The sequence below is a fragment of the Anabrus simplex genome, chromosome 2 (genome assembly GCF_040414725.1).
Source record: "Anabrus simplex isolate iqAnaSimp1 chromosome 2, ASM4041472v1, whole genome shotgun sequence".
Classification (NCBI taxonomy): Eukaryota; Metazoa; Arthropoda; class Insecta; order Orthoptera; family Tettigoniidae; genus Anabrus; species Anabrus simplex.
Window position 1 is genome coordinate 68,054,634 of NC_090266.1, and position 26,889 is coordinate 68,081,522.

A 26,889-nucleotide genomic window follows, 5' to 3' on the forward strand; every position below is an offset into this window, starting at 1 on the left:
TACAGATGCAGCAATGCAAGTCAATCTCCTTGAAAAGACAGCCAACATGACAGGCTTGAGAATCTCTGCCGAGAAAACAAAATTTTTGACGAATATAAAGAGTGCCCCAAAGTTTTTAGTAACGGATATTGGCCAAATAGAAAAGGTAAAGAAATTCGAATATTTGGGCGAGACAATTCAAGAAAATGGTTTAGAAAAATCTGCTATAGAGGAGAGGATACAAAAGATGGAAAGAGCATACGGTATAACTAAGAATACTTACAACAAAAAGTGCTTATCAAGAAAACTTAAAATAAAGCACTACAAGACAGTAGTGAAACCAGAATGCCTTTATGCCAGCGAATGTCTAGCACTGAACTACAAGCTTGATAAATTAGAAATATTAGAAAGAAGAATTATAAGGAAAATATTAGGTCCTCTAAGAATTGCAGAGTTTTGGAAATTAAGAAGTAACAATGAAATTTACCAGAACGTAGAAAACATATCAGAAACAATAAGAAAAAGGAGATTGCTATTTCTTGGACACATTTACAGAATGGATGACAATAGACTAACTAAACGAATCTTCAAGTACCTTTGGGAAAAGAAATCAACTACCACCTGGATTCAAGAAGTCAAGAAAGACCTGGAAAGGAACAACATACGAGAAGAAGAATTATTGGAAAGAAAGATTTTTAGGAAGAAAGTCTTACAAATGGAAGGATTCCAAGGGAAGAAGGAAAGGAAAACAGGCACAAAGTGGACTGAAGACAGGAAAAAGAAACACAGTGAAACAATGAAAGAATACTGGAAGAAAAGGAAAGAACAACTAAGGAGGAACAATTGAAATTGTAACGTGGTCCTTAGAAGGCCGGAACGCAATAATAATAATAATAATAATAATAATATAATAATAATAATAATATCGGGTTGTACACCTTCTAAATGGATGTCACTTTGTTGACCTGTGTACTGAACAGTTTCTAAGGCTGACTTATTTTGTCTGGTTGACACAAAGTGTGCAACTGTTGGTTTTAACATATCAACAATTACAGTATGAAATGCCAAGATTTTTGTCCCCACTTTTAGTTCTCATTTTTCAGATACTTAATACTGTAATAATGCTGTATTCACACAGAAGTGTTCGAATTCTTAATCATAAACATGTTATTTTTACAATTAACCTTATTGCAGCAGTTGTGTAAATCTCGACCTATTGTTTTGTTTTCCACCAATTTTGGCCAACCAGTTGCCACTGATATAAACACTTCAGTCACGGATTGTAACCACCTGGGTTGTCCGGCTGCATGGCTAAATGGTTAGCGTGCTGGACTTTGGTCACAGGGGTCCCGGCAGGGTCGGGAATTTTAACCTTCATTGGTTAATTTCGACGGCACGGGGCTGGTTGTATGTTTCGTCTTCACCATCATTTCATCCTCATCACGACGCGCAGATCGCCTACGGGAGTCAAATCAAAAGACCTGCACGTGGCGAGCCGACCATGTCCTAGGACACTCCCGGCATTAAAAGCCAGATGCCATTTCATTTACCACCTGGGTTAGATATTCTCACACGTGGAGCAGACCACTTTAGCAAGAGAGCTGCCGCTCTTTCGCACCAGGAGACGCTGTCCAGAGGCACCGGCGTTTGGAGACATAGTGAGTGAGCCTAGGATTATTATTATTATTATTATTATTATTATTATTATTATTATTATTATTATTATTATTATTATTATTATTATTATTATTATTATTAAAATTATTATTATTATTATTATTATTAAGGTAGGTGTTGTGCGGATGATGTTGAATGTGAGCAAAGTAGGAACACTGGAAGGAGGAGAGTATCTGATCAAGTTAGAACCTGTCGGTATGATTCGAAGTAGTTGGCGGGGCTCAGTGGATGAGAATAATTTAGCTAAGAAGTACTGTTCAGGAACCGAGGAACAAAATTAAACGTCTGAAGTGATGGTAGAATCAGAATGAATCAACAGCACTTTATGAGAATAGGGGACGATAAATAGATTCACTGAGGTTTTAGAACAATACTTGATATTCATAACATTCCGTATTGAAAAATTACTTGTGTTAAATATTTTCTTGTTTAAGAGGAGTATAAAATTAATGTATTATAAATTAAATATTGCAATGTGTTCCATTATTTGATATGAAAATGTGAGTCCTGTAATATTTAAGAATTTTCAATATTATGGCTGATTCTACCTATTTACTGAATTATTTCCTTAGATGTGGTCTACATCTACTCCTTACATCTTCCTTATGCGTGAATCCTTCTTTTTCAGGGTGAAGACAACGTAGAGTACTTCTTAGGCCTTACGCCGAGTGGAATCATCGTTCTTCGTAACAAGAATAAAGTTGGCAACTATTACTGGTAGGCATTATACAGACTAGTTTTATTTATAAAATTGCTGTTAGTTAATTTTGTTGTGTAATATAGGAAACATTATTTTGCTTTACTTTCTACTCCAGCTAAACATTTGCTGTACCGTACTGTCTTAAGTGATGTTTAATCATTATCTTAAAAAGGGTCTACACAATCCATGATAACGTACGTCTTACATAAAATCAGCTTCATGGTCCGTATCGCACTTCAATAGATTCACAATTAAGTATTTATATTTTCATCTACATTAATAATAAGAGCCGCACTGTGATATCAGGATTTCTTCATTTCGATAATTACTTATAAATTGTATAATTTTTAATTTATAAATTGATCTTTTTTCATGAATTATTAAGAAAAGAATATTTATTAGGACAATTTCTCTATGGAATATTGTACAAGTGTTTCCTTGACGACTGCTTTCTATTGTAGAAATAATTTATATATTTTCTCTTGAGTTATTTGTTTGTTTTAATCTTGTCAATCTTATGTTAATTTTAAGGACACTTCATCTAAAGCATTACTTTGTCAATTTTATATATTTTTCATCTAAACAGTGTTATGTGGCTGAAGATGTTGATAATATACAAAACATGTACCACTTTTGACCATTAAAAGTTGCCTTAAGCAATCATTGTATCGACTAGGTGGAAAATAAATAAATACTTAATTGTGAACGTACGTCTTATCGGTTGAGTAAAAGTAATCAAGTGAAACTGATCGTGCGAATGCCAAGACGATTAATATATAACTTCTGTCTTTTGAAAAAGAAGCAGCAATCCAGAAAGGAGTGAGGCAAGGCTGCAGTTTGAATCCCCTCTGTTTCAGTCTTTATATAAAACAGGCGGTAAAGGAAATCAAAGAGGAATTTGTAAAGGGAATCACAATTCATGGAGGGGAAATCAAAACCCTGAGATTTACCGATGATATTGTTATTTCTTCTGAGAATGCAAAAGATCTGTAGAAATTGCCAAATGGTATGGACAGTGTCTTGGGGAAGGAGTACAAGATGAAAAGAAATAAGTCCAAAACAAAAGTAGTGCAGAGCAGTCGAACGAAGTCAGGTGATGCAGGAAATATTAGATTAGGAAATGAAGTCTTAAAAGAAGTAGATGGATATTGTTACTTGGGTAGTAAAATAGCTTAACAAAGGCAGAAGTAAGGAGTACGTAAAATGCAGACTAGCACAAGCAAGAAAGACCTTTCTTAGGAAAAGAAATTTGCCCACTTTGAACACTGATTTAGGAATTCGAAAGATGTTTTCGAAGACTTTCGTAAGGAGTGTGGCATTGTATGGAAGTGAAACATGGATGATAATGAGCTCAGAAAGAAAGAGAATAGTAGCTTTTGAAATGTGGTGTTACAGAAGAATGCTGAAGGTGAGGTGGATTGATCGAATCGCAAATGATGAGATACTGGATCGGATTGGTGAGAAGAGATTGATTTGGCTAAATTTGACTAGAAGAAGAGATAGAGATGTGCTTTGTTTGATTTGGGGAGCACGTACAGTATGAAGTACCATGCGCTTCCATCTTACTTGACGTTCCCAGTCTCATTATTACAGTATTGTATTTATGAGCTCCAGTGTACTGTAGGCCGCTCCATCGAACATTTTATACTTGAATCTTTTCGTTTGTTTCTATTCATTTTTGTGTTTGTCGAAATTGCCGATTTAGGCAATGTTAAAAGGAATTTTAAACTGTATGGGGAAGTAGTCCATGCTTGTGGAAAGAAATACACGCACAGCGTAAAGAAAAAAGATAACAAATAAAACTCTCACAATGAAGTGGAGGCCGCTTGATCTGAAGTTCAATAAAACAACCTATTTTCGCCCTACGAAACAAAGAATTTACAAAAGTTAAAAAATCAAATGGATGTACGATAAATTAAGCAAACTGGAACAAAAAACAAATGTAGAAAGAAAACTCAAGTTGAGCCAATAAACGCTGGAGCTCGACTGGAGGTGGATGCGTTTTAACTCCAGTCTTCACGTCAAGCAAGACAGATTGTGTAGGCTCCGCTTTAGTACAATAGATATTCTCCCTTATATTAGTAACGGGAAATATCCTATTGTACTTATGTACGCTTTTATGACCAACATTGAATAGAAAGGTGGTCTTCCAAGTTCTTAGACTGTGCGAGTGTCTTGACAATGCCTGCTGTTGAGTGCGGTAAATGAAACGTCGACGCTTGTCAAATGCGATCACGTCTTAATGCCCTGGAAGAAAACAACTTTCTATGATCCTAAAGCTGATGCTTCATTTTATGTGTGAGGAGCAATGCAGACATCATCTGCTTCACGAGCCTAGGATTATGAAGATAATGTCGTGACAAGAAGTAAAGTTCCATTTCAACATTTGGTGGGCTCCATGTAGAGTAAGGAACCCTTGGTTTAAAACACACAGGCAGGATGGCTGCGAAAGGAGCCATCATGCTTTTTTTTTCTATTTGCTTTACGTCGCACCCACACAGATATGTCTTATGGCGACGATGGGATAGGAAAGGCCTAGGAATTGGAAGGGAGCGGCCGTGGCCTTAATTAAGGTACAGCCCCGGCATTTCCCTGGTACGAAAATGGGAAACCACGGAAAACCATCTTCAGGGCTGCCGACAGTGGGGCTCGAACCCACTATCTTCCGATTACTGGATACTGGCCGCACTTAAGTGACTGCAGCTATCGAGCTCGGTGGAGCCATCATGAACCGCATTCGAATAACTGAGTACTGATTTCAAAGTAGCGCTGTGAAGAGGAGGCAGTCCTCCTGTTGATTGAATCGGATAATACGATTACAGCGCTCCTCTGGTGATCTCCGGTACTACCGACGGAGGCAAAGCAGTTACGGAGCTCTGGAGGTTAACCGGAGGGCCGCCGCCTATTCGCAGCAGTAGCTCCGAGTGTAAGGACGTAGTGGGCTGTAATTTCAAACTTACGTCCATGAATGTACGCGCCCTATACAAATCGTTACCTACATACACGAAAATTGATCTATATCGCCGATATTACATACAATACCCCTTAACAAAGAACGTATAGTCATTCAGAATAATTAATGCATCCTCTCATTTGTTATCAAGAAAATGTAATTATATCGACATATAATACATATCCCATATACCTGTAGTTATAAACCCTGTAGATACAACAAACAATATATCTAAATAGGTTCCGTTGTTTCTCAGAGAAGTGCAGGCCCTACCAGTGCAGAACTTACACAGTACACTTCGTTAATTATTATTATTGTCATTATTATGGAAATATTCCCATTATATTGGCGCTAGAATACAGTAGTTTCAAGTTAAATTTGAATTCACTTTTAATTTCTGGACATATGTAAAAAACCCAAAAGACGTGCAGAAGTATGGGATGATTATTTAGGAGTGAACGGAGGAGTTCAAGCGGTTGAAGTCTGTAAGTGCTATGCTGTAAAACATGGCACAAATAATTCGTAAGCTCCGGCCCCGCGGTGTAGGTGGCAACGCGTCCGCTTATTACCCGGCGGCCCCGGTTTCGATTCCCGGCCGGGCTAGGGTGTTTTATTGTAAATTATTAATATCCCTGGCCTGGGGACTGGGTGTTTGTGTCATCCTTAATGTTCCTTTCCTCACATTCAACACTTTACACTTCCGCCGTTTACATAATACATGCAGGTTTCCTCACGTATGGTGCAAGTAGGGGCAAGTAGGTCGACGCCCCGAACAAATAGCATTTAAAAAAAAGGAGGAGCGTAGTTTCGCGCAATAATAGCGACAAGTTATAAATTCCTGTGAAAAAATGGTCGTTCATTCCTCCCGTATGAAGTTCACACTACGCGTTTGTCATTCAATGTTTGTACGTAAGAATGCTATCTGTAATATCGTCCAATAATATAATAAAGGTATAATCTGAGGGTCCTAGTTTCTCACGATAATAGTGACAAGTTATAAATTCCCGTGAAAATGCTCGTTCATTTCTCCGGTACCAAGTTCACACTACGCGCTTGACATTCAATCGGAGGTTCTGATACATAATTACGTTTGTACGTAAGAATGCTATAGGTAATATCGCCAAATAATTAAGGTATTAACTGAGGGGCCTAGTTTCGCACAATAGTAGTGACAAGTTACAAGTTCCTGAGAAAATGCTCGTTCATTTCTCTCGTACCAAGCTCACACTACGCGCTACATTTGACGACGGTCCAGAACGTTTATTACTATTATTATTATTATTATTATTATTATTATTATTATTATTATTATTATTATTATTATTATTATTATTATAGATGTTCTGGACCCCACAGCAAGATGGAAGACCGCTACTTGGCGGTAAATTACATTTGTTGACAATGTGACCAGCACCATTGTCGCGCCTAGGCAAGTGTGCGGGATTTCTGGCGATACGAATGACATACTTCCGTGCATTAGTGGCCTTATTATAGAGGTGAACAATTGGACGGTCAATCTCATTCCTATCGTTTATTTCAAATGTGTTTACATTTTTATTTATATGCCAGAGAGAATCTACTGTAATCTAAGAACGTTCTCCGAAGGAAAAGGTGACTCTTGAAAACGAACCCAGGAAAGATTAAAAATGATCGGTTTATGATCAGAATAAGTACATCGAAAATCTACAGCCTGTTTCCAGTCATTCGACAGGGTCAGGAATGGAATGAATAAAGCCCCCATCTAGCGGCGACAATAGGAATTGTGCCGGTTGCCGAAGCCTGCCGCATTCCTCTGGGGCAATGATTAATGAATGACAAATGAAATGAAATGATATTGGACAGTGTTGCTGGAATAAATGATGACAAGGAAAACCGGAGTATCCGGAGAAAAACCTGTCCCGCCACCGTTTTGTCCAGCACGAATGTCACATGGAGTGACCGGGATTTGAACCACGGAATCCAGCTGTGAGATTCCGGCGCGCTGCCGCCTGAGCAATGGAGGCTCCTTATAAGTACATTATGAACACCCCACCACCGTTAAGTTTATTTACCCCCTCCCCCCAATAAAAAGAAATTAAAGGAAGGCATATTTCTTTATGTTTAAGAGAGATCCCAAACACCAATGTTCACATCTATTACCTTCAGTTTTGAGATATAAGTATCCCCATAAAAATAATAGCACAGGAATAGCACACACAGAATGAACTCGCTAATCAGCAAAACATACAATGAATTAACTCAGTAGTTAGTCACAACTCAAGCACTGGAGGTAAGTCACCCCAGTGGCATTGGTCAGTTTCGTCACGTTGGGTTCTTGCTGGGGGGTAATCTGTGGGTCCCGTTCGCTGTAAACTTATACATGCCGACTTTCTCCAAGTTGCTAACAGATGGCAGAGGGTAGCACGGGTATGGGGTGACAAATTCTGACGAAGTTTCAATTGCAGCGACATCATTCAGAGGGTTTCAGAACTATGTCTGCCACCGAATGCAATTTTAAGATTGAATGCCTTACATCCTTAACTCCTCCATTTGCTGTCTCTTTCTTTCTAGAGTGGAATAGACGGCGAGACTACACCAGCACCACACGTAGTCAAGCAACGGAACTAGTACAGTTGGGCGGACCTTTTGAACTTCTGAGAGATGAAATCGTTAATATTTGACTTGAAACAACCTAAAATCGTACATCAGACAGTCCTTTGTGTTATCATAACGCATGCAATGAATGCCTTGCATTCAAGGAGAATACGCCCCTGGTACATACCACCTTAAGTATGCAATGCCAAGACCAAGACCGACTTATATCTCGTAGGCAACGATCAGACCTTAATGCAGCTATCGATATTGGCTAAAATGGCGCCAGGATCGGTTTGTTCAAATGTAAACATGAGCATGCGTGAAGCATCAGTTTAATTTTTTCTATTGGTTTGTTTTCATTAGGAAACGTCATTTGTATTTATTGAAATTCGGTTTCAAAACTATTTTGATATATTAGGACGTTAGGCAAAGATATCAAGGATATAATATTAGGACGTGTCGATCGTATTGTGTGCCCGGGTGTAATTCATATTACAGCTGATGCACTCACTAAAGTGTACAGTACTTAATGCATGGTGATAAATTCGTAGTTACAGATAATTTATTAGGGTCCATTAAAACATTTGAGGATAAATTCGTGAATAAAGAGGTTTTCTGTGTACTTGATGAATTGCTATACCTTTTGAGGTTATAAAAAGTGATAAAGCCATTTAATTTGTCTGTAAATTAAGATTATATTCTCTTCGTTAAATTACTGGATAAGGTGTCAACTAATATACTGTCACCTATACAGTAAGTATTTATGTGGCCTCCGGGCTGAGTCGCTCAGACCGTTGAGGCGCTGGCCTTCCGACCCCAATGTGGCAGGTTCGATCCTGGCTCAGTCCAGTGGTATTTGAAGGTGCTCAAATACGTCAGCCTCGTGTCAGTATGTTTACTGGCACATAAAAGAACTCCCGCGGGACTAAATTCCGGCACCTCGCCATCTCTGAAAACCGTAACAGTAGTTAGTGGCACATAAAGCAAAAAGCATTATTATTATTATTATTATTATTATTATTATTATTATTATTATTATTATTATTATTATTATTATTATTATTATTTATGTGGCCAACTATTTGGGTGTTAAAGTGCTTTATACGAAAATGCATATGCCACCAGAAAACTTCAAATCGATTGTCCTACTGATTATCTGAAGTGAAACAGATGTCGTATAGCAGTTTGGTGAATCATTATCAGAATCATTGTTATGAGAGAATTGAAATTCGTGACAAGGTTGTGTTTCTAATAAATTTCTTGAATGAAGTAGGCTATTATATTTCAAAGCATATGGTACCGTAATAGAAAGGTCATTCAAATAAATGTATTTCTAAAACAAGTATTGATTTATAGGAAGAAGAATTACAGTCTGGAATAATTTACCAAGGGTGCCCCCTACTATATCTACACCAATTTGATAAATTTTCAACTTCTTTGAAATCATTTAAGAAAAGACTACGTAAAAAATTGATACGTAATCTGCCACTTGGACGACGGCCCTAAATTCAGATCATTGGTGATTTATTGATTTATTGATTGACTGAATTAAAACTGCCACGCTTTCAAACACATCAGATATTCCCCCAGGACTATTAGTTTACAATGCAATCATATATTACCTATTTCCTGGACTACAATAGTTCATAGAATATATTTATATTTTGAATTTTCCACATATTGCTTATCTAAATATAGGCTATTTCTAGATAGTATTAGTCTATTTAATTAAAGTAAAGTATTCTGTTCATTATATTTGACACCTTAGCAATTCAATATGATAATCAGAAGGTTATGTTTATGTATCACAGGCTTGTTTACATTAAACCCATGCGTCGGCCATGTTGATTTTGTATTAACGTCTGATACTGTTGTAGATGTTCTTGGATAGTGGGAGCGATTAATGCCAAGTTAACGCACCGGTCCAGAGAGTGAGAAATTTGGGTTCGAATTCTGATGCCGCTCTCTGTTTCATCTCCTTCGTTTTAGAATCGCAACAGAACATTTGTAGTGGTACAACACAATGTGTAAATTAACATCAAACGTAAATGTTGCACCATGAACACAACTTTGAAGTTCACACTAAACCACAGTTAGGTAGCACTCATGGAAGGTTGTTTCTTTTGCTAGTCGCACTCGGTCACTTGTCAGACTTGCTATTAGTTTTATGTTGCACTGACATGGGCAGGCTTTAGGTGGCGATAGGATAGCTCAGGGCAGGGAAGGAATTGACCGGAGTCTTACCGGAACCACACAGACAACTCGCATTTGTCAGATGGGATTTTGGCTACGATGGGGTAGCTTAGGGGTAGGACTGGGCCTCAATTAGGCTAATGGACAGTCCCAGCACTTGTCTTGTGTGAAAATGGAAAACCACAGACAATCATCATCAGAACTACCTACCGATAGTGGGATTCGAACCCAATATCTCTAGAATGCAAGTTCACAGCTATGCGGCCCGTACCATGCAGGCAACTCTCTTGTGTCCTCATAATGGTAAATGGAAATGAAAACCTACAACCTTTCCAGTCAATGACCAGGTCAGGGATGGAATGAATGAAGCTCCTTCTTGTGGCGAGGATAGGGATTGTGCCGGCTGCCAAGGCCTGTAGCACTCCTCTGGGGCAATGATTAATGGCTGACAGATGGAATGAAATTATAGTGGAGAGTGTTGCTGGAATGAAAGATGACAGGGAAAAGCAGAGTACCCAGAGAAAAACCTGTCTAGCCTCCGCTTTATCCAGCACAAATCTCACATTGAGTGACTGGGATTTGATCCATGGGACCCAGTGGTGAGAGACCGATGCGCTGCCGCCTGAGCCACGGAGGCTCTTCATAATGGTAAACAAATGATCTATTATAATGGATGTATTTCTATGCTGATGTTGATGAAGAGTGGGTGTTCCTTGTAACAATCTAGAACAAGAATGTACAGATTTTATATCATTGATACATTTACTGCATTTGTTAAGAGAAGTTTTTTATTTGTTTCAGGCCTCGAATAACGAAAATCTACTTCAAGGGCAGATACTTCATGCTTCGTGTGTGTGATAAGAACGTAAGTATAGAAGTCAGCTGCTGACAGTTGTCCTGAAACAGATTTTTTTTGCATAACTAAATGCAAGATACAGCTACATCAAGCCATTCTCACTTATTCTTTTGACAGAGAAAGCAATATAGGTAAAATAAAGTGATAAAAGCAAAACAACTCCGAAAAGAAACATTAAAAATAACAATAACTCAGTCTGGAAGCTGTGAGAATATCTATGTCCATAGCTAAGCTGATGTTAGTCAAATATATTTTTCCACTTCATTACCTCACATTTAACAATACGTTAACATTCGTATGGAATGCTATATTCATTTACAGAATGTGAAGCTCATTTAATAATGACATGTTTTTATTTCTTTGAACTATGCAGAGCAGATAACTATACATTGTGTGTTTTGATTGAAAATGATGGCACTTTGAGATACCATACTGTATATTCTTCTTCTTCTTCTTCTTCAACAGTTTCAGGGGCATACCGAGAAGGGGGTTACTTTTCAAAAAGAAAATCATCAGAAGCTGACAATAAACAATAAACCAAACAAACAGAGACATATATTGTGAAACCAACAGATCTGTTGAATCTATTTTCTAAGACGCCTCAAAAATTGGATATTAGATTGTAAACTGAACATACAATTTGCTGTAAAACTATTGACCTTGATCGTATTGTTCTTGTTCTGTAATTTAGTGTAAAATTTTGTAGTGTACTGCAATCTGAATATTAACATAATTCACTTGTATCAGTGTCCTTATAATGACAAAACATGCATGTGCACACCACACATGCACTTTCGTTATGTTCTATCAGCATTTTGTAACTATAACCCCCTGCCCATCGGCCGATCATGGCTATGCTACAGAACAGTTTCCAGCCTTTGGCTGGGTCTGTTGGGAACATATCTTTCTCCATTCAAGTCCTCTGGCCTCTACAACCTCCTTAATTCTTTACAGCCACCTGTCTCATTTCATTCTCATATCAGACATCCTTTTTGGCAATCTTTCATCATTCGTTCTCTACATTTGCCCATACCACTGTAATCTTTATCTTTTCTGGCTGTTATGGGTCCCTCTTTCACTACCTCTCCCACTCTTCTGTTCCTCCATCTGTTGAATCTTGTCACTCCAGTCGTACTCCTAACGATGTTATGTATCCTACCTTTGTCGCTTTCCTTCGTTACCATGTCTCTGTTTCATATTAAACCTCTTACTCTTAAAAAGAATTGGTCCTCCTTTCTGCCCCATTCATTTTATTTCCCTCCTTTTCTCCCCACCAGTAGATTTTGTTGCAGTTTGCTTTACGTCGCACCGACACAGATAGGTCTTATGGCGACAATGGGACAGGAAAGAGCTAGGAAAGACAAGGAAGCAACTGTGGCCTTAATTAAGGTACAGCCCCAGCATTTGCCTGGTGAGAAAATGGGAAACCACGGAAAACCACCTTCAGGACTGCCGTTGGTGGGGTTCAAACCCAGTATCTCTCGGATGCAAGCTCACAGCTGCGCTCCCCTAACCACACGGCCAACTCGCCCGGTACCTGTAGATATTAAAATTTCTTTACAAACCGGCTCTCACTGCTTCAAAGGATGTACCGTATACAGTTATCAATTTCAATTATTTAGATCCACGACCAGTGCTGACCTTACTTTCTGGAAGTTTTATATGAATAAGTACCTCGTCTCTTGAGCATGATTCCAACAATGTCCCAAAGTTTCTAGCTGACTGATGTCTGAGAAGTGGCAGAACATCTCCCTGGCACTGCAAGCACTGCTGATATGTTGCTGGACATTTTTAAGCTAGTGGTTCATTCAGAAGCTGATCCTGTTAGTTACCATAGAGTTGGCCTTAGAAATACTGGCACATACCTCTAGGTTTTCTTGTGCTTTTTTTATATCTTTATGTTGAACTTTTCTAAGAACACAACAGTTGTAATGCTACAGCTTGTGAAACAATTCTCAAAGCCACCTTAATGAGGGATGATGATTCATTATCATTCAAGATACAGTGTTTTTGTAGTAATGTCTGATTTAAATTTTAGTTCCAAATAATGTAGTAGTTAAGGAAAATATGAATGTTAAATTAAATTCTGCTTGAGAGAAAGTAAAAATGAGGAATGTTTCAGATGTAATGTTTATCTCACTATGCATTCCTTTCTTTTTCCCCCCCAGAATGATGAAAATACATATGGTTTTGAAACACCATCCAAGCCAGCTTGCAAACATCTGTGGAAGTGTTGTGTGGAACACCACGCCTTCTTCCGTCTGGTTCAAGTTTCTCCTACAACCCCTGATATCTTCGCATTGGGCTCTAGATTCAGGTATAGGTAAGTGACTTGACTAGTCACAAAATTTAAAATTTAGTTCTTCTTTAGTCATATTGATGTGTCAAGCTGAAATATTTTAAAGATAACTACCCTGAGATTTGAAGACAGAGGGAATTATTAAAATAGAAATTAAACAATGCCTTTTAGACTATTATAGAAAGTCTACTGCGTCCTCTTTCTTTAACCCCAGTAGAATAGAACAGGGTACAACATTCTCATCATTTTCTTAAAATCAGAATTTGTCATGTTGTATCTGTACAGTATTATATAAAGGTATTATTATTATTATCATCATAATCATAACCCGCCTGGTGGCCATGATCGTTAAGGTGTTGAAGTCTAAACGGTCTGACACTGTGGTTAGCTGGTTCGAGTCCCATTGGTCGAAAAAATGTTCACCATCAGAATGTTGGCCAGCAGGGTAGAGGGTAATCACTAGATTGCATGCCAAAAGCCCGGATTAAATTCCAAGCCTCTCCACAGGGCTCATATGGAGTGAGGGCATATCCATTCATCCATTGGATGGGGACATTAAGCCTTGAGCAGGCTCGTTGATGCTATTTGACAGAAGTAGGCTATGTGCCGGCACCTGGTTTCATTCTCTCCCTTCCTACTGTCATATATCACATTCCAAATAATTACGGACGCCAGGAAATGTTCTCCGCAGTGCCTACGTGCTGTTGTGTGAGGTAGCATCAGCAGTTTAGTTGGCAGCACGGTGTCATATCTGTCACGCTCACTCAACGACAGGCCAAGGTCGACAGGATAGAAGTGCAGGAAAGGCCCCACGTGTGAGCTGTGGGCTGTCAAAATTGTAAGTGTGTATTACATTAAGCGAGTGTTCAGGTAGATTATTGGAATAGAGCAACAGGGTACAAGCGGTAATGTTTACTACTGAAGAGAGAGCTTTTTTTGTTGGAATACGTTTTTTGCAAAGGTGATCGATATACAGAAAATGTAAAACTAAAATTTCAGGCACGGTTTCCTAATTCAAAGTGTCCAAACCGGGATACTGTTCGGGATTTGATCAGTAAATTTCGTGTGACCGGCTCAGTTCACGATGTACCGGGAACAGGCAGGCCTACGCTTTTAACAGATGAAAAACGATTGAGTATGTGCAGTCCATTATGCAAGAAACTTTAGTGAAAGTCTTCGACAATATGTGTAGACGTGTTGAAGTCTGTCTTCGAACACAAGGATAACACTTCCAGCATCTGTTATGAATTGATGTGGTGAGTACAAAGGTTGATGTTTACTGTTTGTTGTTTGTTTGTTTGTTTTGTTTTGTTTTGATACAAGCGACAACCAGCTGTGCTGCCAGCTTAACTGCTGATGCCACCTCGCGCAGCAGCACGTAGGCACTGTGTAGAACATTTCCTGGCATCCTGTATATTAGTTAAGGAAAATATGAATGTTAAATTAAATTCTGCTTGTGAGAAAGTAAAAGTGAGGAATGTTTCAGATGTAATATTTATCTCACTATGCATTCCTATACGCAATAAAATTTATTATTATTATATATCTTGTCATTCATTTTATCATCTCATTAACTCCTCTGATGAGGTTGACATCAAGAAGGGCATCTGGTCTTAAAAACCTGCCATGACAGATTCATCTTGCCTCATATCCGACCCCGTAGAGAAACGGGACAAGGGTTGGACAAACAATTATCATCATCATCATCATCATCATCATTTTATACTGTGTATCCAAGAATAAAAGGAAAGGTACAGTTCGTTTGTCATTCATTGTTTATGCTGATTTCCTAAACAAGCTTTTATATAGGCCTGCAGTTCTATGAGTACAGTTAGTAGTCCAAGAAGTATTTAGTTATCATATGTCAAAATAATTAATGTTGTTTCCTACACATAACCTAATGAAATGAATATATTTAAACATATTTACTTAGCACAAGGCATTTGTATACAAAAGAAAGTATTTTTTTCCCCTCAACATTATCTAACACACTGAACAGAATGAGACATCAGGCACAATAAAACTGTAAAAAATTTAAATCTGTTTAGATTCCCTCCCCCCTCACTAGTTGTAACTGAGAGCCATGCAAGCAGTTGCAAGCAGTTCGCCAGAGCACATACTCTGCTCCTTTACCTGCTTGAGATGTAGCACTACTCATTGAGCCAAATTGTGCCTGCCTTTGTAATACACCAAAACGTTCATAATGAACTGATGTTTTGAGAATTGGTTTGCATTTACCCTCAATTTAATAATATTTTTAATTCCACCCCTTTAAATGCACAATATTTTTTATCAAAATTATATTGTATTTTCCCATCAAAGAAAAATGAAAACAATCACATTTTCTGAAACTTTTGATAATATACACTTTTTAGAGAAATTAATTTTGATAATATGCATGCAAATTTTAAATGGATGGTGCTAATACTTTACTGATTATCTATTAAAAAGTGAAATGACAGCATAACTAGCTGGCATGCATTTTAACCTACAGTAGTACACCTCTACTCTTGGCCTAGTTCATTACGTCCATCACTCCATCCTAAACAACTATAATCTAGATCAGACTCATCACTTGAATTTACAGATGCATTTAATTCCATAACAATATCTTCATCATTTAACCCCGAAAATTTAGCCATCATATGTTAATAACCAAGTAGTTAACAACAAAAGCAAGTGACAACAAGAACAAAACATGGTTCAAAGCTAGTATGAATTACGACCTTCATTTGTTCCAAATATCTCTCACTTAAATGGATGTATTGGATGCCAAAACATTCCAGATTCAAAGGAGAAAGCATGCCTGATGGATGCTGCCATCTAACAGACAAATTCACAACTTCTAGCGGTATTTGCCGGCAAAGTAGACCTGATGATATATCGACAGCGGTGGATGTGATAGCCACACACCTGTCGATCTATCTTCAGCTACCAGTTCCCAGCCAGGAATCGAACCCGTGCCGCCTTGGACCAAAGACCAGCATGCCATGGAGTTAGACAATTTGGTGGTGGTGAAGCTCTTTTTCATGTGAGCTTCTTGTACCTTTTTGACCATATATCAACCGTTCTGACAATCTTAAATTTCTGGTAGTACCAGGAATCAAACTCAAACCTCCAGCATGGGAACTAATTGCGCTAACCATTACACTGTGGAGGTGGACATGCATTTCAGTGGGTATGGCAGGCTGCTGGAGAGTAACACCATTTGGCTCAATGAGGATAGCAATGGGAAACTATCTGACTCCTTGTTTCTCGAACACACCTCTTTATTGTTTATGACAGGTGATGTTGGAGCTGTTGGGTATCCGACCAACCTTCGGGCTGAGGACTCGACATAAGTCTGAAAAGATAAATGTTGAATTCTGAAAACATGGGAGAAGAAAGAGGGTGCTGTCTTAGATTGATTGTGGCCCTGTATCCAGGGATGAATGATTAGATTCCTTACTTAGTGCAGTTAACATTTTCAGATTTCATGTTACATTTATTGCAGTCTGGGTTTTGCACTCCTGAACCCTGTGTGAAAGCTTATCCTGTAAAGAAAATTGGTTCTAAAAATGAAGAAATAATTATTAAGTAAAAACTGATCATTCAACTCAATATTCTGTTTGAAACGTTGATGTTTACTTCCTGAAATATTTATATCTTTTCAGTGGAAGAACTGAGAAGCAAGCTCAACGTGATGCTCAAATGCGACTTCGCAGTCCACCTCAGTTCACACGAACACCAAGTCGAAGATATCAACGTCGTATAGTAGAAGGTGCACAGGATGGTAAGTCAGGAGTTGATGACTTGTAAATTAGGTTTTAAGTCTTTGTGAGAGGTAACAGAAATCTGTCTGCTGCAAGTGTGCACACATGCATTGCACTTTTCTGCCTTTCACTCCCAATAATTGATTATATAAAACTTTGTGTATCTTGTGTGCATATTCTAACTATTCTAACTATAAAGTTACAACTTTATATTATTATTATTATTATTATTATTATTATTATTATTATTATTATTATTATTATTATTATTATTATTATTATTATTATTACTATTACTATTATTATTATTATTATTATTATTATTATTACTACTACGGAGTTACCCGTGGAAGGCAGAGGTGAAAGAAGGTGCGAGCTGGAATGGGTCTAACTACAAAGCCGGAAGATGAATTAAAATGTCAATAAAGGTTATATTTTTATAAGTAGAAAAACTTAACAAATTTTACATAGAATTTAAACAGATAACAACAACTCACCCACTATCCACTAATCAGATACAAGGTATAATATTACAAATGAAAGCCCAAGTTTCGGGGTCTTTACAAGTTCTGGGCTTCGAGCCCCAATTACACAATCCTTGAGCTACTAGCCCAACTTTACCAAGGTACACTCATTTGTTCAAAGGGCAGAAAACCCCTTCATTCAAGGAGCATAAGCTCCAAAAAACATGTCAGGCCTCCTAGAGGCACTTTTACCACAAATAAAAGAGCTAACCCGCTCTCAATTTTTCAAGCTTATAAGGGTAATACCAGACTTTACAATCACTTGCCATCAAGGCAAAACTTACAAGAATTAAACAGGGGTATCTCGTACCCAGCCTACAGGGCCTTAAAAGAAAAATATTAGGTTAATTTAAATGGCCCTAAATGCAAGAAAGGAAAGGAGGTGTGAATTAGCACTCCTAAATACACATTTTTAAAACCTAAGAGGCAGTAGGCTGATGACACAGGGGCTATTCCCAAGCTAGGGAGGTGACTTGTGTGAGAAAACTTTAAGACATTACAGAAGGGAAGAAACAGTTACAAAACGTAGTCACCTCAAACCAAAAATGAAGGGGAGCTCAAGAGGGTAAAGCACTCTCTATCCCCGTTTTACAGTTAAAGATATGTGAAGTTTTACAAAAGCGACGGCAAATTACATGTTACAAGAGAGGTTACATAGTAAAGGTTTCGGACCTTCCCCGCGGTTTAGACTGCTGAGCTAGCGAGAAATAAAGAAGTTAAGTGGCCATTACCTTGGTGAAGAGCTGCTGCCGGATGAAAGAGGCGCTTCCCGCCTCCTGCTATACTTCCATACACTAGGCTAGATGTTGTTCGAGTGGCCAGGAGCCGTGAAAATCAGCAGTATTTATACACTCGGGGAAGATTCGAGACCTTTCATGAATAATTAAGACACACCCACTCACTTTATTGGCTGGCTAAAAGTTACACATCAAAATTGAAGAAGAAGGACACGATTGGTCAAAAATTAATTACAGAAATTCTGGATTGGCTAAGTTCAAAACTGGTGGAAAGAAAAGATTTATATTGCCAACCCACAAATAAAAGAACAAAATTTAGTTATAGGAAAACTTATGAGTACAAAATATCTTCAAGAAAAGTTCCTTCACTTCGCACCAGGGTGCAAGATCATAGTTTTTTAGTAGAGACATCTATAAGAGAATGTCCACACTTCTTGATTAATGGAAAACAAAACAAGTTGAACTCCGCACAGTACTGACAACTTTGTAATCACAAAATTTATGGTAGTGCCATCTTCTGAGAAAACTTATAAGTTGATACAGTTGTTAAAGTTCAGAGTTTCTCCTGTAGAGGAATACTTAAAGGCGGAAAATTCAAATGTGCGGCGTAGAGGTGTACCAACCGGTACTATTATTATTATTATTATTATTATTATTATTATTATTATTATTATTATTATTATTATTATTATTGGCCACATTGGACCACTTGAGTCTTCCATGTACAACTTTATATAATATAGAATTTCCCAAATAGGTTACATCAAACATGCTGATATAAATTCGTCTCTGTTAGATTTAATTTAAAAAACAAGGAAAACTAAGCCTTAGAGATTATTTTCTTTACACTTTGTTTTACATCACACCGACACAGATAGGTCTTATGGCAGCAATGGGACAGGCAAGGGCTAAGAGTGAGAAGGAAACAGCCATGGTTTTAATTAAGGTACAGCCACAGCATTTGCATGGTGTGAAAATGGGAAACTACAGAAAACCACCTTCTGGGCTGCTGACAGTGGGGTTGCTACCACCCGAATACTGGATGTTGGCTGCACTTAAGTAACTGCAGCTACCGAGCTTAGTCCTTATGGAAATAGAAGAATTTATAAATATATTAAAATTTGCTCTTAATAATAACTATTTCAGCTTCCATGACACTATCTATCAAGAGCATGGACTCCCAATGGGGTCGCCGGCCTCAGCGATATTAGCGGAAACCTACCTAGATCACCTCGAACACTCTAAAATCAACAAATTTGATAACATATTCTTTTGATGCAGATTTGTGCGTGACATATTTGCCATAATAGATAAGCGGTTCACCAACAGCAGTATCATTTTACAACAACACTCCGGAGATAAAAATCAATATTTTGGTCATTTTGGTGAAATTTTTTAATGACTGAGATTGAAAGGATTGAGTTTCTTTTTTCTTGTCACGAAGTTATTCCGCTGAATTCAAACAGTTTATCACTGTAATAATGCTTTGTTTGCCTATTGTAATTTTAATTTTTCTCCCATAATATTCTGCCAAATGTAATAAAATTTGTATTGTATGTGTATCACAGCTATATTCAGACCTGCATATGGAATTTTTAATTGCAGAATTTTTTCAAGTAGTAGGGATTTTTAAGTCCAAAATTTTAGAACATAAAAATTACACAAACTTTAATATGATATATCTCCTTATATAAATTTTGTTCAGAAAAATTGATACATAGTGCTTTTAAAAGAAGTATTATCTACCTAATTACAAATTTACATTAACATGTTAATTAAATTTCATGAAGAAAATGGAATTAAAAATTTTAGAAAAAATATTTTGGAAAACTATTAATTGTATACAAAAGAAATGTTCGTGATACCTCTACTTTTATGTAGGTGACATTCCCACAAAGTTTTGTGAAAATCCATGTGTTAGGTTAAAATATCTTTTTATCTCCGGAATGTCGCCTTAACAAATTAGATCAGTACATTAAATCAATTTCATGGAAAGAAAATATTTCAAGAAATACTACTAGTTTAACATTCCAAATTTATAATTGTGAAATGCCTTTCAGTACAAACTATGTTCGCCAAATTAGGCTTTCAAGCTGTAATGAGCATAAGTTGGTGAGAAAGATGTTGACTCTGAAAGGGTGGCAGAAGCTCCACACATTGTTTGTACTCTGCGCTACAGCAGCTACCTCAGCCCAACTTACATCACACGCAGCCACCCTGCTTTAACCGTGTATACAATCTTATAGGAAATCTTACCTTATAAAAGATGCTGGAAGTGTCATCCTTCATAATGAGGGACTTCATGAACACCATTAGGATTTTCTGCACACCAATAGCGTGTGTTATGACTGTTCACATGACCATTAAGATGAGACCAGGCCTCATCCGAAAAGAACACAAGCTGTGGGTCGAATAAACGATCGTTCAATGATGCAAGATACCGCTCAGAATATCTCACTCTTGTGGCTGGATCAGCAGGTTTTAAACAATGGGCCAATGGAAACCTGTACGGTTTGACGTATAACAGCTTTGTAGCTCAGCGTGTAGAAGAAACCAAAACCCCTACTTGTTGTGTTAATTTTGTGAGTGATTTATTTGATGACCGTTCAAGATTTGCACCAATGTCATCTAGCTTTTCCTTTGTTAAAACTATTCATGTGCTCACATGTTTTTTATTGAGCATGGTGTTTGTACTCTGCGCTACAGCAGCTGCCTCAGCCCAACTTACATTACGCGCAGCCGCTCTGCTTTAACCGTGTATACAATCTTATATGAAATCTTACCTTATAAAAGATACTAGAAGTGTCATCCTTCATAATAAGGGACTTCATAAACACCATTAGCATTTCTGCACACCAATAGCGAGGGTTATGACTGTTCACACGACCATTAAGATGAAACCGGTTTCAAATTTATTTACAATTATGTGAATCTGTCCTCATGAAGGTGGCATTTCTCCGGGAAATTGCTGAATAAATACATTGCGTTCCCGTCGAGCCGACTCGTACTTAAAATAACTTTTACATACGAAAATATTGTGTTGCAATGTTAACTGTCTCACCATGTTAACAGCTGAGATTCAGACTGGCTACTGATGCTAGGTCGAAGACGTGCAGGCTCCTTGCAAGGTCAAGAACTATGCACGCGCCTCCCATACGGCTGGTTGGGTCTTGGAGAGTAGAAATGCCACTGGATAGTCTGAGTTTAAAAGAGAGAACCTGTAGGCTGTAGCGTATTGCATGTTTACACTGCTATATATGCTCAATCATCGTCACACTAAAACAATTATCATCACCAAACTGGTCTTCTGCCTTAAACAGTCGTTGTACCCTTCCACATTTTGATTTCTGTGCATTATTCTGAGAGGCCCAAGGCTATTTAAAGAAAACCACACTATAATGGCACCTTTTTCTAATGTCACCATTGAAACGAAACCTGCTGATATTCAGAACCTTCTGTCGGAGTGCCAGCTGTTTTAGCATGATTCATCACTCCAAGTCATACATTTCTGGTTGTTCACTGTCTTTGTATCATTTAACACTTACAGGAAGATTATTCAGTTTAGGGCTGAGGAAGATTATTCAGTTTAGGGCTGGTGCTTGGCAGTGGAACCACATTTCCCATGACTCTCTATGTACAATCATGGTGCTGGCTGGATAACTAATAACACTGTAGAACTCATGAAGGACTGTTTCTGCATCATTGGGAATTTCATGTTTAGGGGCCTCATGATTGGTGCAAGGGAACAATTCCAAAAGTTTTGGTAGACAGTTTCAAGATGTACAAAATTAATCTAAGTTGGAATAATATTTTCCATTACAATAACATCTAAATTATTTCAAAATTTGAAATGCTCCTAACACTATGAGCAGTCTGTGATGAGAGGAAATCGAATAAAGGTTTCAATGTTTGTTTCGTAGATCTAGAGAAGGCTTATGACCGAGTACCGAGAGAAAAGATGTTCACCATACTTGGGGACTATGGTATTAAGGGTAGATTATTAAAAGAAATCAAAGGCAATTATGTTGACAATTGGGCTGAAGTGAGAATTGATGGTAGAGTGAGTTCTTCGTTCAAGGTACTTACAGTGGTTGGACAGGGCTATATCTTTCACCTTTGTTCTTCATAGTTTTTAAATAATTTTTTACAAGTCCTTTTACGTCACACAGACACAGATAGGTCTTATGGTGACAATAGAACAGGAAAGGGCTAGGAGTGGAAAGGAAGTGGATGTAGCCTTAATAAGGCACAGTCCAAGCATTTGCCTGGTGTAAAAATGGGAGACCACAGAAAACCATCTTCAAGACTGCTGATAGTGCAGTTCGAACCCACTATCTCTCAAATACTGGATACTGGCCGTGCTTAAGCGACTGCAGCTATCGAGCTCATTTGTTTATTAGTTTACATGGGTCATTTGCTGAAAGATATAAAGTGGCAGGGAGGGATTCAATTAGATGGAAATGTAGTAAGCAGTCTGGCCTATGCTGATGACTTGGTTTTAATGGGAGATTGTGCTAAAAGCCTGCAGTGTAATATCTTGGAACTTGAAAAGAAGTGCAATGAGTATGGTATAAAAATAAGTCTTTCCAAGACTAAATTGATGTCAGTAGGTAAGAAATCCAAGAGAACTGAATGTCATCCAAGAGAACTGAATGTCAGATGGGTGATACAAAGTTGGAACGTGTTGATAATTTCAAGTATTTAGGTTGTGTGTTCTCCGAGGATGGTAATATGGTAATGTGAGACTGAATCAAGGTGCAATAAAGCTAATGCAGTGAGCTCACAGTTCCGATCAACAGTATTCTGTAAGAGGGAAGTCAGCTCCCGGATGAAACTATCTCTTCATCGGTCTGTTTTCAGACCAACTTTGCTTTATGGGAGTGAAAACTGAGTGGATTCAGGATATCTTAATCATAAGTTAGAAGTAACAGACATGAAAGTGGCGAGAATGATTGCTGGTACAAACGGGTGGGAACAATGACAGGAGGGTACTCAGAATGAGGAAGTAAAGGCTAAGTTGGGGATGAACTCAATGGATGAAGCTGTACGCATAAACCAGCTCGGTGGTTGGGTCATGTGAAATGAATGGAGGAGGATAGTTTACCTAGGAGAATAATGGACTCTCTTATGGAGGGTAGGAGAAGTAGAGGGAGACCAAGACAACGATGGTTAGACGAGGCCACAGAACTAGATACAAGTAGAGGATTGTGGCGGTGTTTAGTAAAATCACAGAGGCTTGCAGACTGAACGCTGAAAGGCATAACAGTCTATAATGAAGATGTATGTATGTTATTTAAAACCAACTGTCGATCAGAAATGTATTATTTTTGTTTTCATATTCTGATGTATGATAGCTATAGAAAGAATGTCCTAAGAATCTTATGTAACATAAATGTTATAAACCACGGTGTAAGGATGGTGTCTCTGCCTCTTACTCAGAATTTCGAGGTTTAATTTCTGCTTCATTCAAGTTCTTCAGTCCCCATCTTATTGTTATTGGGATGGTGTCCTCTCAGCCTCAGGAGTATAATTGAGAAGCTGTCCAGCACAAGTGTTCACTGTTTTCAACACTGTTAAGTATCAATAACTAGTTTCTCTGAAACATAATCCACTAAATAACACAAATTCACTGTTTAATTTTTCTCTTTCACAGTACCAAATGTAGAAGAGGCTGTAAATAATGAAAATATTCCACCAACAGAGATGAAGGCTGTATCGATACCACAGTCAGTCCACTCGTAAGTACGACCCTGTTCATTTTGTTGTTTAGTTGAAGCATACATAACATTTTGTAGAGATAAGCTTATTTGAAGTATTGTCAATGAGGTGTTGATTATGTGAGTAGTCTGCAGTAAGTCTGAATTTGTAAATAAATTCACGTGTTCTTTTATAACATGCTGTTTTGTCATATGCTAAATTAAATAAACAAATATCAGATCAGATAAAATCAGATCATTAATTCTTTTGACAATTCAACAATACAGTTCTGTCATAAAGCATTGAACATTATTTATAATTATACATCTGATAAATCTATGAGTAAAATAAGTTTTAAAATAAAATACAGAAATCACATTTTTACAATGATCTTGTATCTGAATTTAACAAATCAACCAGAAAAGAGATAATTTTAAATAAAAATGAAGAATAGAAAGAGGAAAGAAATGAAAGAAATCAGTGATGTGTTCATTTGATACTTTGCAAAGATATAATTTTAAAAACTTTCCAGTCTGTCTGACACACAACAATTTCAAATGCAAATTAAAATGCTATAAGCAAACCTGTAAAAATCACATATTATATACAAAGAATGGCATGTTTCATTCTACAAGAACATCCTCAGATTCTATCAAATCACTTAAATTATGTGCATATATGTACAGTATAGTTTCATCATCATCATCATCTGCATTTTACAGCTGTTTGCCGGGTCTGCTTACAGTATAGTTTACATAGTGTAAATTTGTCAATGATATGGAGTAGGTGATAATACGAACCATACTCGAGCAAAGAATGATTGTATGGGAAACGACCAACACCGTATAATGAAATATTTTTGTACTTATCTGCACTGCCAAAGAAACATCTGTCATCACCTCTCACTATAACAGATCTGTGATCCTGGGAGAGGAGTGGTTTAGAGCTTAGCTAACAGTTCCTTGGAGAGGGGCAGAGGTAGGGATGATCTTTCTTATTGGTTGGAGGAGAGCAGGTTGATACCTTCATCCTAAAGCTAGCACTGTAACCTGGAGAGAGAGTGCTGAATTGGGTATTAGGGGTGGAGCATTGTGAAATTATTTATTCATAATACATTATTACTAGCAGGAGATAGGTGAAGAAAGTTGGATCTTGTTTGAAAATTTCTTGAACATTTTTTCAAACAAGATCCAGTGTCATAAGAAGATAACAACGGGTAATCACATTTCCCAAACACCAGAGACTCACACTAACATAAGGACTATTTAACTTTCAAAATAATATTAAGTATGTCACCAAAAGTATTTTAGCTATAAGCCATTTTAACTGTTAAAAAATTTTATACCGAAACTTGATAGCTTCACCCATCCACTTCCCCCTTTGCACAACACATTCGTTTAGTTTGAACTAAATTATTTTTAAGGTTTTTAAATGTCTTTTTAGGATTAAGAAAAGATGAATACTGTTTGTCCTTATTTCTTGAATTATTGCGCCTAAACATGACATAGCTGATGTCTAGTCACTAGACAAAACGTATTAAAGTTTTTAAAAAATAAATGGTATCGATTAGGTGGAATCATTGTTTTATTTCTCTTAGTTGTATGTCACATCGATACAGATCATGAGGATGGTAGTTTGCATTGCCAAGGTGAAGCAAGGCTTTCACAAAATCCTCAGAAGAAACAATAGAGAGACTACAGTTTAGACTAGGAGATCTGTGATTTTTGACTGTACTGCTCAGATCTCTGATAGTGTGGTTAGTAGTTTGCTGGGATGAAAACAAAGGATTTGAAAATTAGTTTTATCATTGATCAAGATATTTGTGATGAACTGAAAAGGTGGTTCCAGCTAGTTTGGGCTGATGACCTAGATGTTAGGCCACTTTGAACAACAAGCAGCTAGTTTCTCAGAGGCAAGGTTTTGGTTACTATGGTTAATGAATTAATCATTGGACCAATACCAAAACTGAAAAGGTTGCCTCAGTCAATTTCACTAGTTACTCAGTGAATGAGCCTATCATGTAATAATAAAAAATAATTTCTCTTACACACAAATAAGTCTATGCTTCTTTTGAAAGATCTTGAAATTATTTCCTGTGCCAGTCTCATCTTATGACAATCCTTCTCATTTTGTGTTACATTCTAATATTCTGGGTTTTTTTTTTCTTCACTCAGTGTAAGCAGTCTGTACCGATCTACATGTAGCATTCCTGCTGTGCTGCCATCACATGGACGAGCAGACTCACCACGCAGTACACACAGCGCGCCGTGGACACAACCACACGTGCGAGGTCTGTACACCGGCTCCAGTCCCCGATCAGTTCGATCCGCAGGCAACAACAGTCAGTTTCTGAGTCGTCTCACTCGTCGCTCTTCCAGTGTGGAGAGTCAGAGTTCCAACGATTCTCGATCGTGCAAAAGGTAATTAATTTTTATAGTGTAACCAGTTTTAATGTAATATGTACTTCAGATGCCTGACTACAGACTACTTTGTGCTGCCAAATCTGCATATAACCTGTGAAGTTGGGAGGCATGTATTACTTTTTCGATTAGGGTCTTCTAGGGACCACGTGATAATTTCAATGCTTCATCCTTTGTTGTTCCTTCTTCTTCCCCCAGTACTCCTTCATCTGCTCACTATGTCTCCTTTTCCTCTGCTTGGACCATTTGGGCCTGTTTTCTCTCCCTCCCGACCTCGGAATCCTTCAGTTTTTAACACTTTCTAAAAATCTCTCTCTCTGTTGATGCTTCTTCTCTTATATTGTTTCTTTATGAATCTTTCTTGACTTCATGAATCCAGGTTGTTGTTGACTTCTTGTTCCAAAGATATTTGAAGATTTGTTTGGTTAACCTGTTGTCATCCATTCTGAATAAATGTCCAAAAAGTATCAATTGCCTCTTCTGCATTGTTTCTGTTATGTTTTCTATATTCTGGTATATTTCATCATT

General features: G+C 37.6%; 1 protein-coding gene across 11 annotated transcripts in view; it reads left to right on the forward strand.

Moving 5' to 3' along the window:
- The window catches only part of LOC136863859 (band 4.1-like protein 4), a 1,130,227-nt gene that overhangs the window by 968,641 nt on the left and 134,697 nt on the right, over window positions 1–26,889 (forward strand). For 10 of the 11 annotated variants that reach the window (XR_010859221.2, XM_067140208.2, XM_067140209.2 and 7 more), the window contains exons 9-14: window positions 2,285–2,373; window positions 10,878–10,941; window positions 13,101–13,255; window positions 16,885–17,003; window positions 23,898–23,982; window positions 26,116–26,361. Coding sequence is in view for 10 of the 11 variants with exons in the window: in XM_067140208.2 (XP_066996309.2) it covers window positions 2,285–2,373; window positions 10,878–10,941; window positions 13,101–13,255; window positions 16,885–17,003; window positions 23,898–23,982; window positions 26,116–26,361 (758 nt within the window). In the remaining variant the exon portion in view is untranslated. The remainder of the gene's footprint in view (window positions 1–2,284; window positions 2,374–10,877; window positions 10,942–13,100; window positions 13,256–16,884; window positions 17,004–23,897; window positions 23,983–26,115; window positions 26,362–26,889) is intronic. The other variant, XM_067140210.2, reaches the window with a different exon arrangement.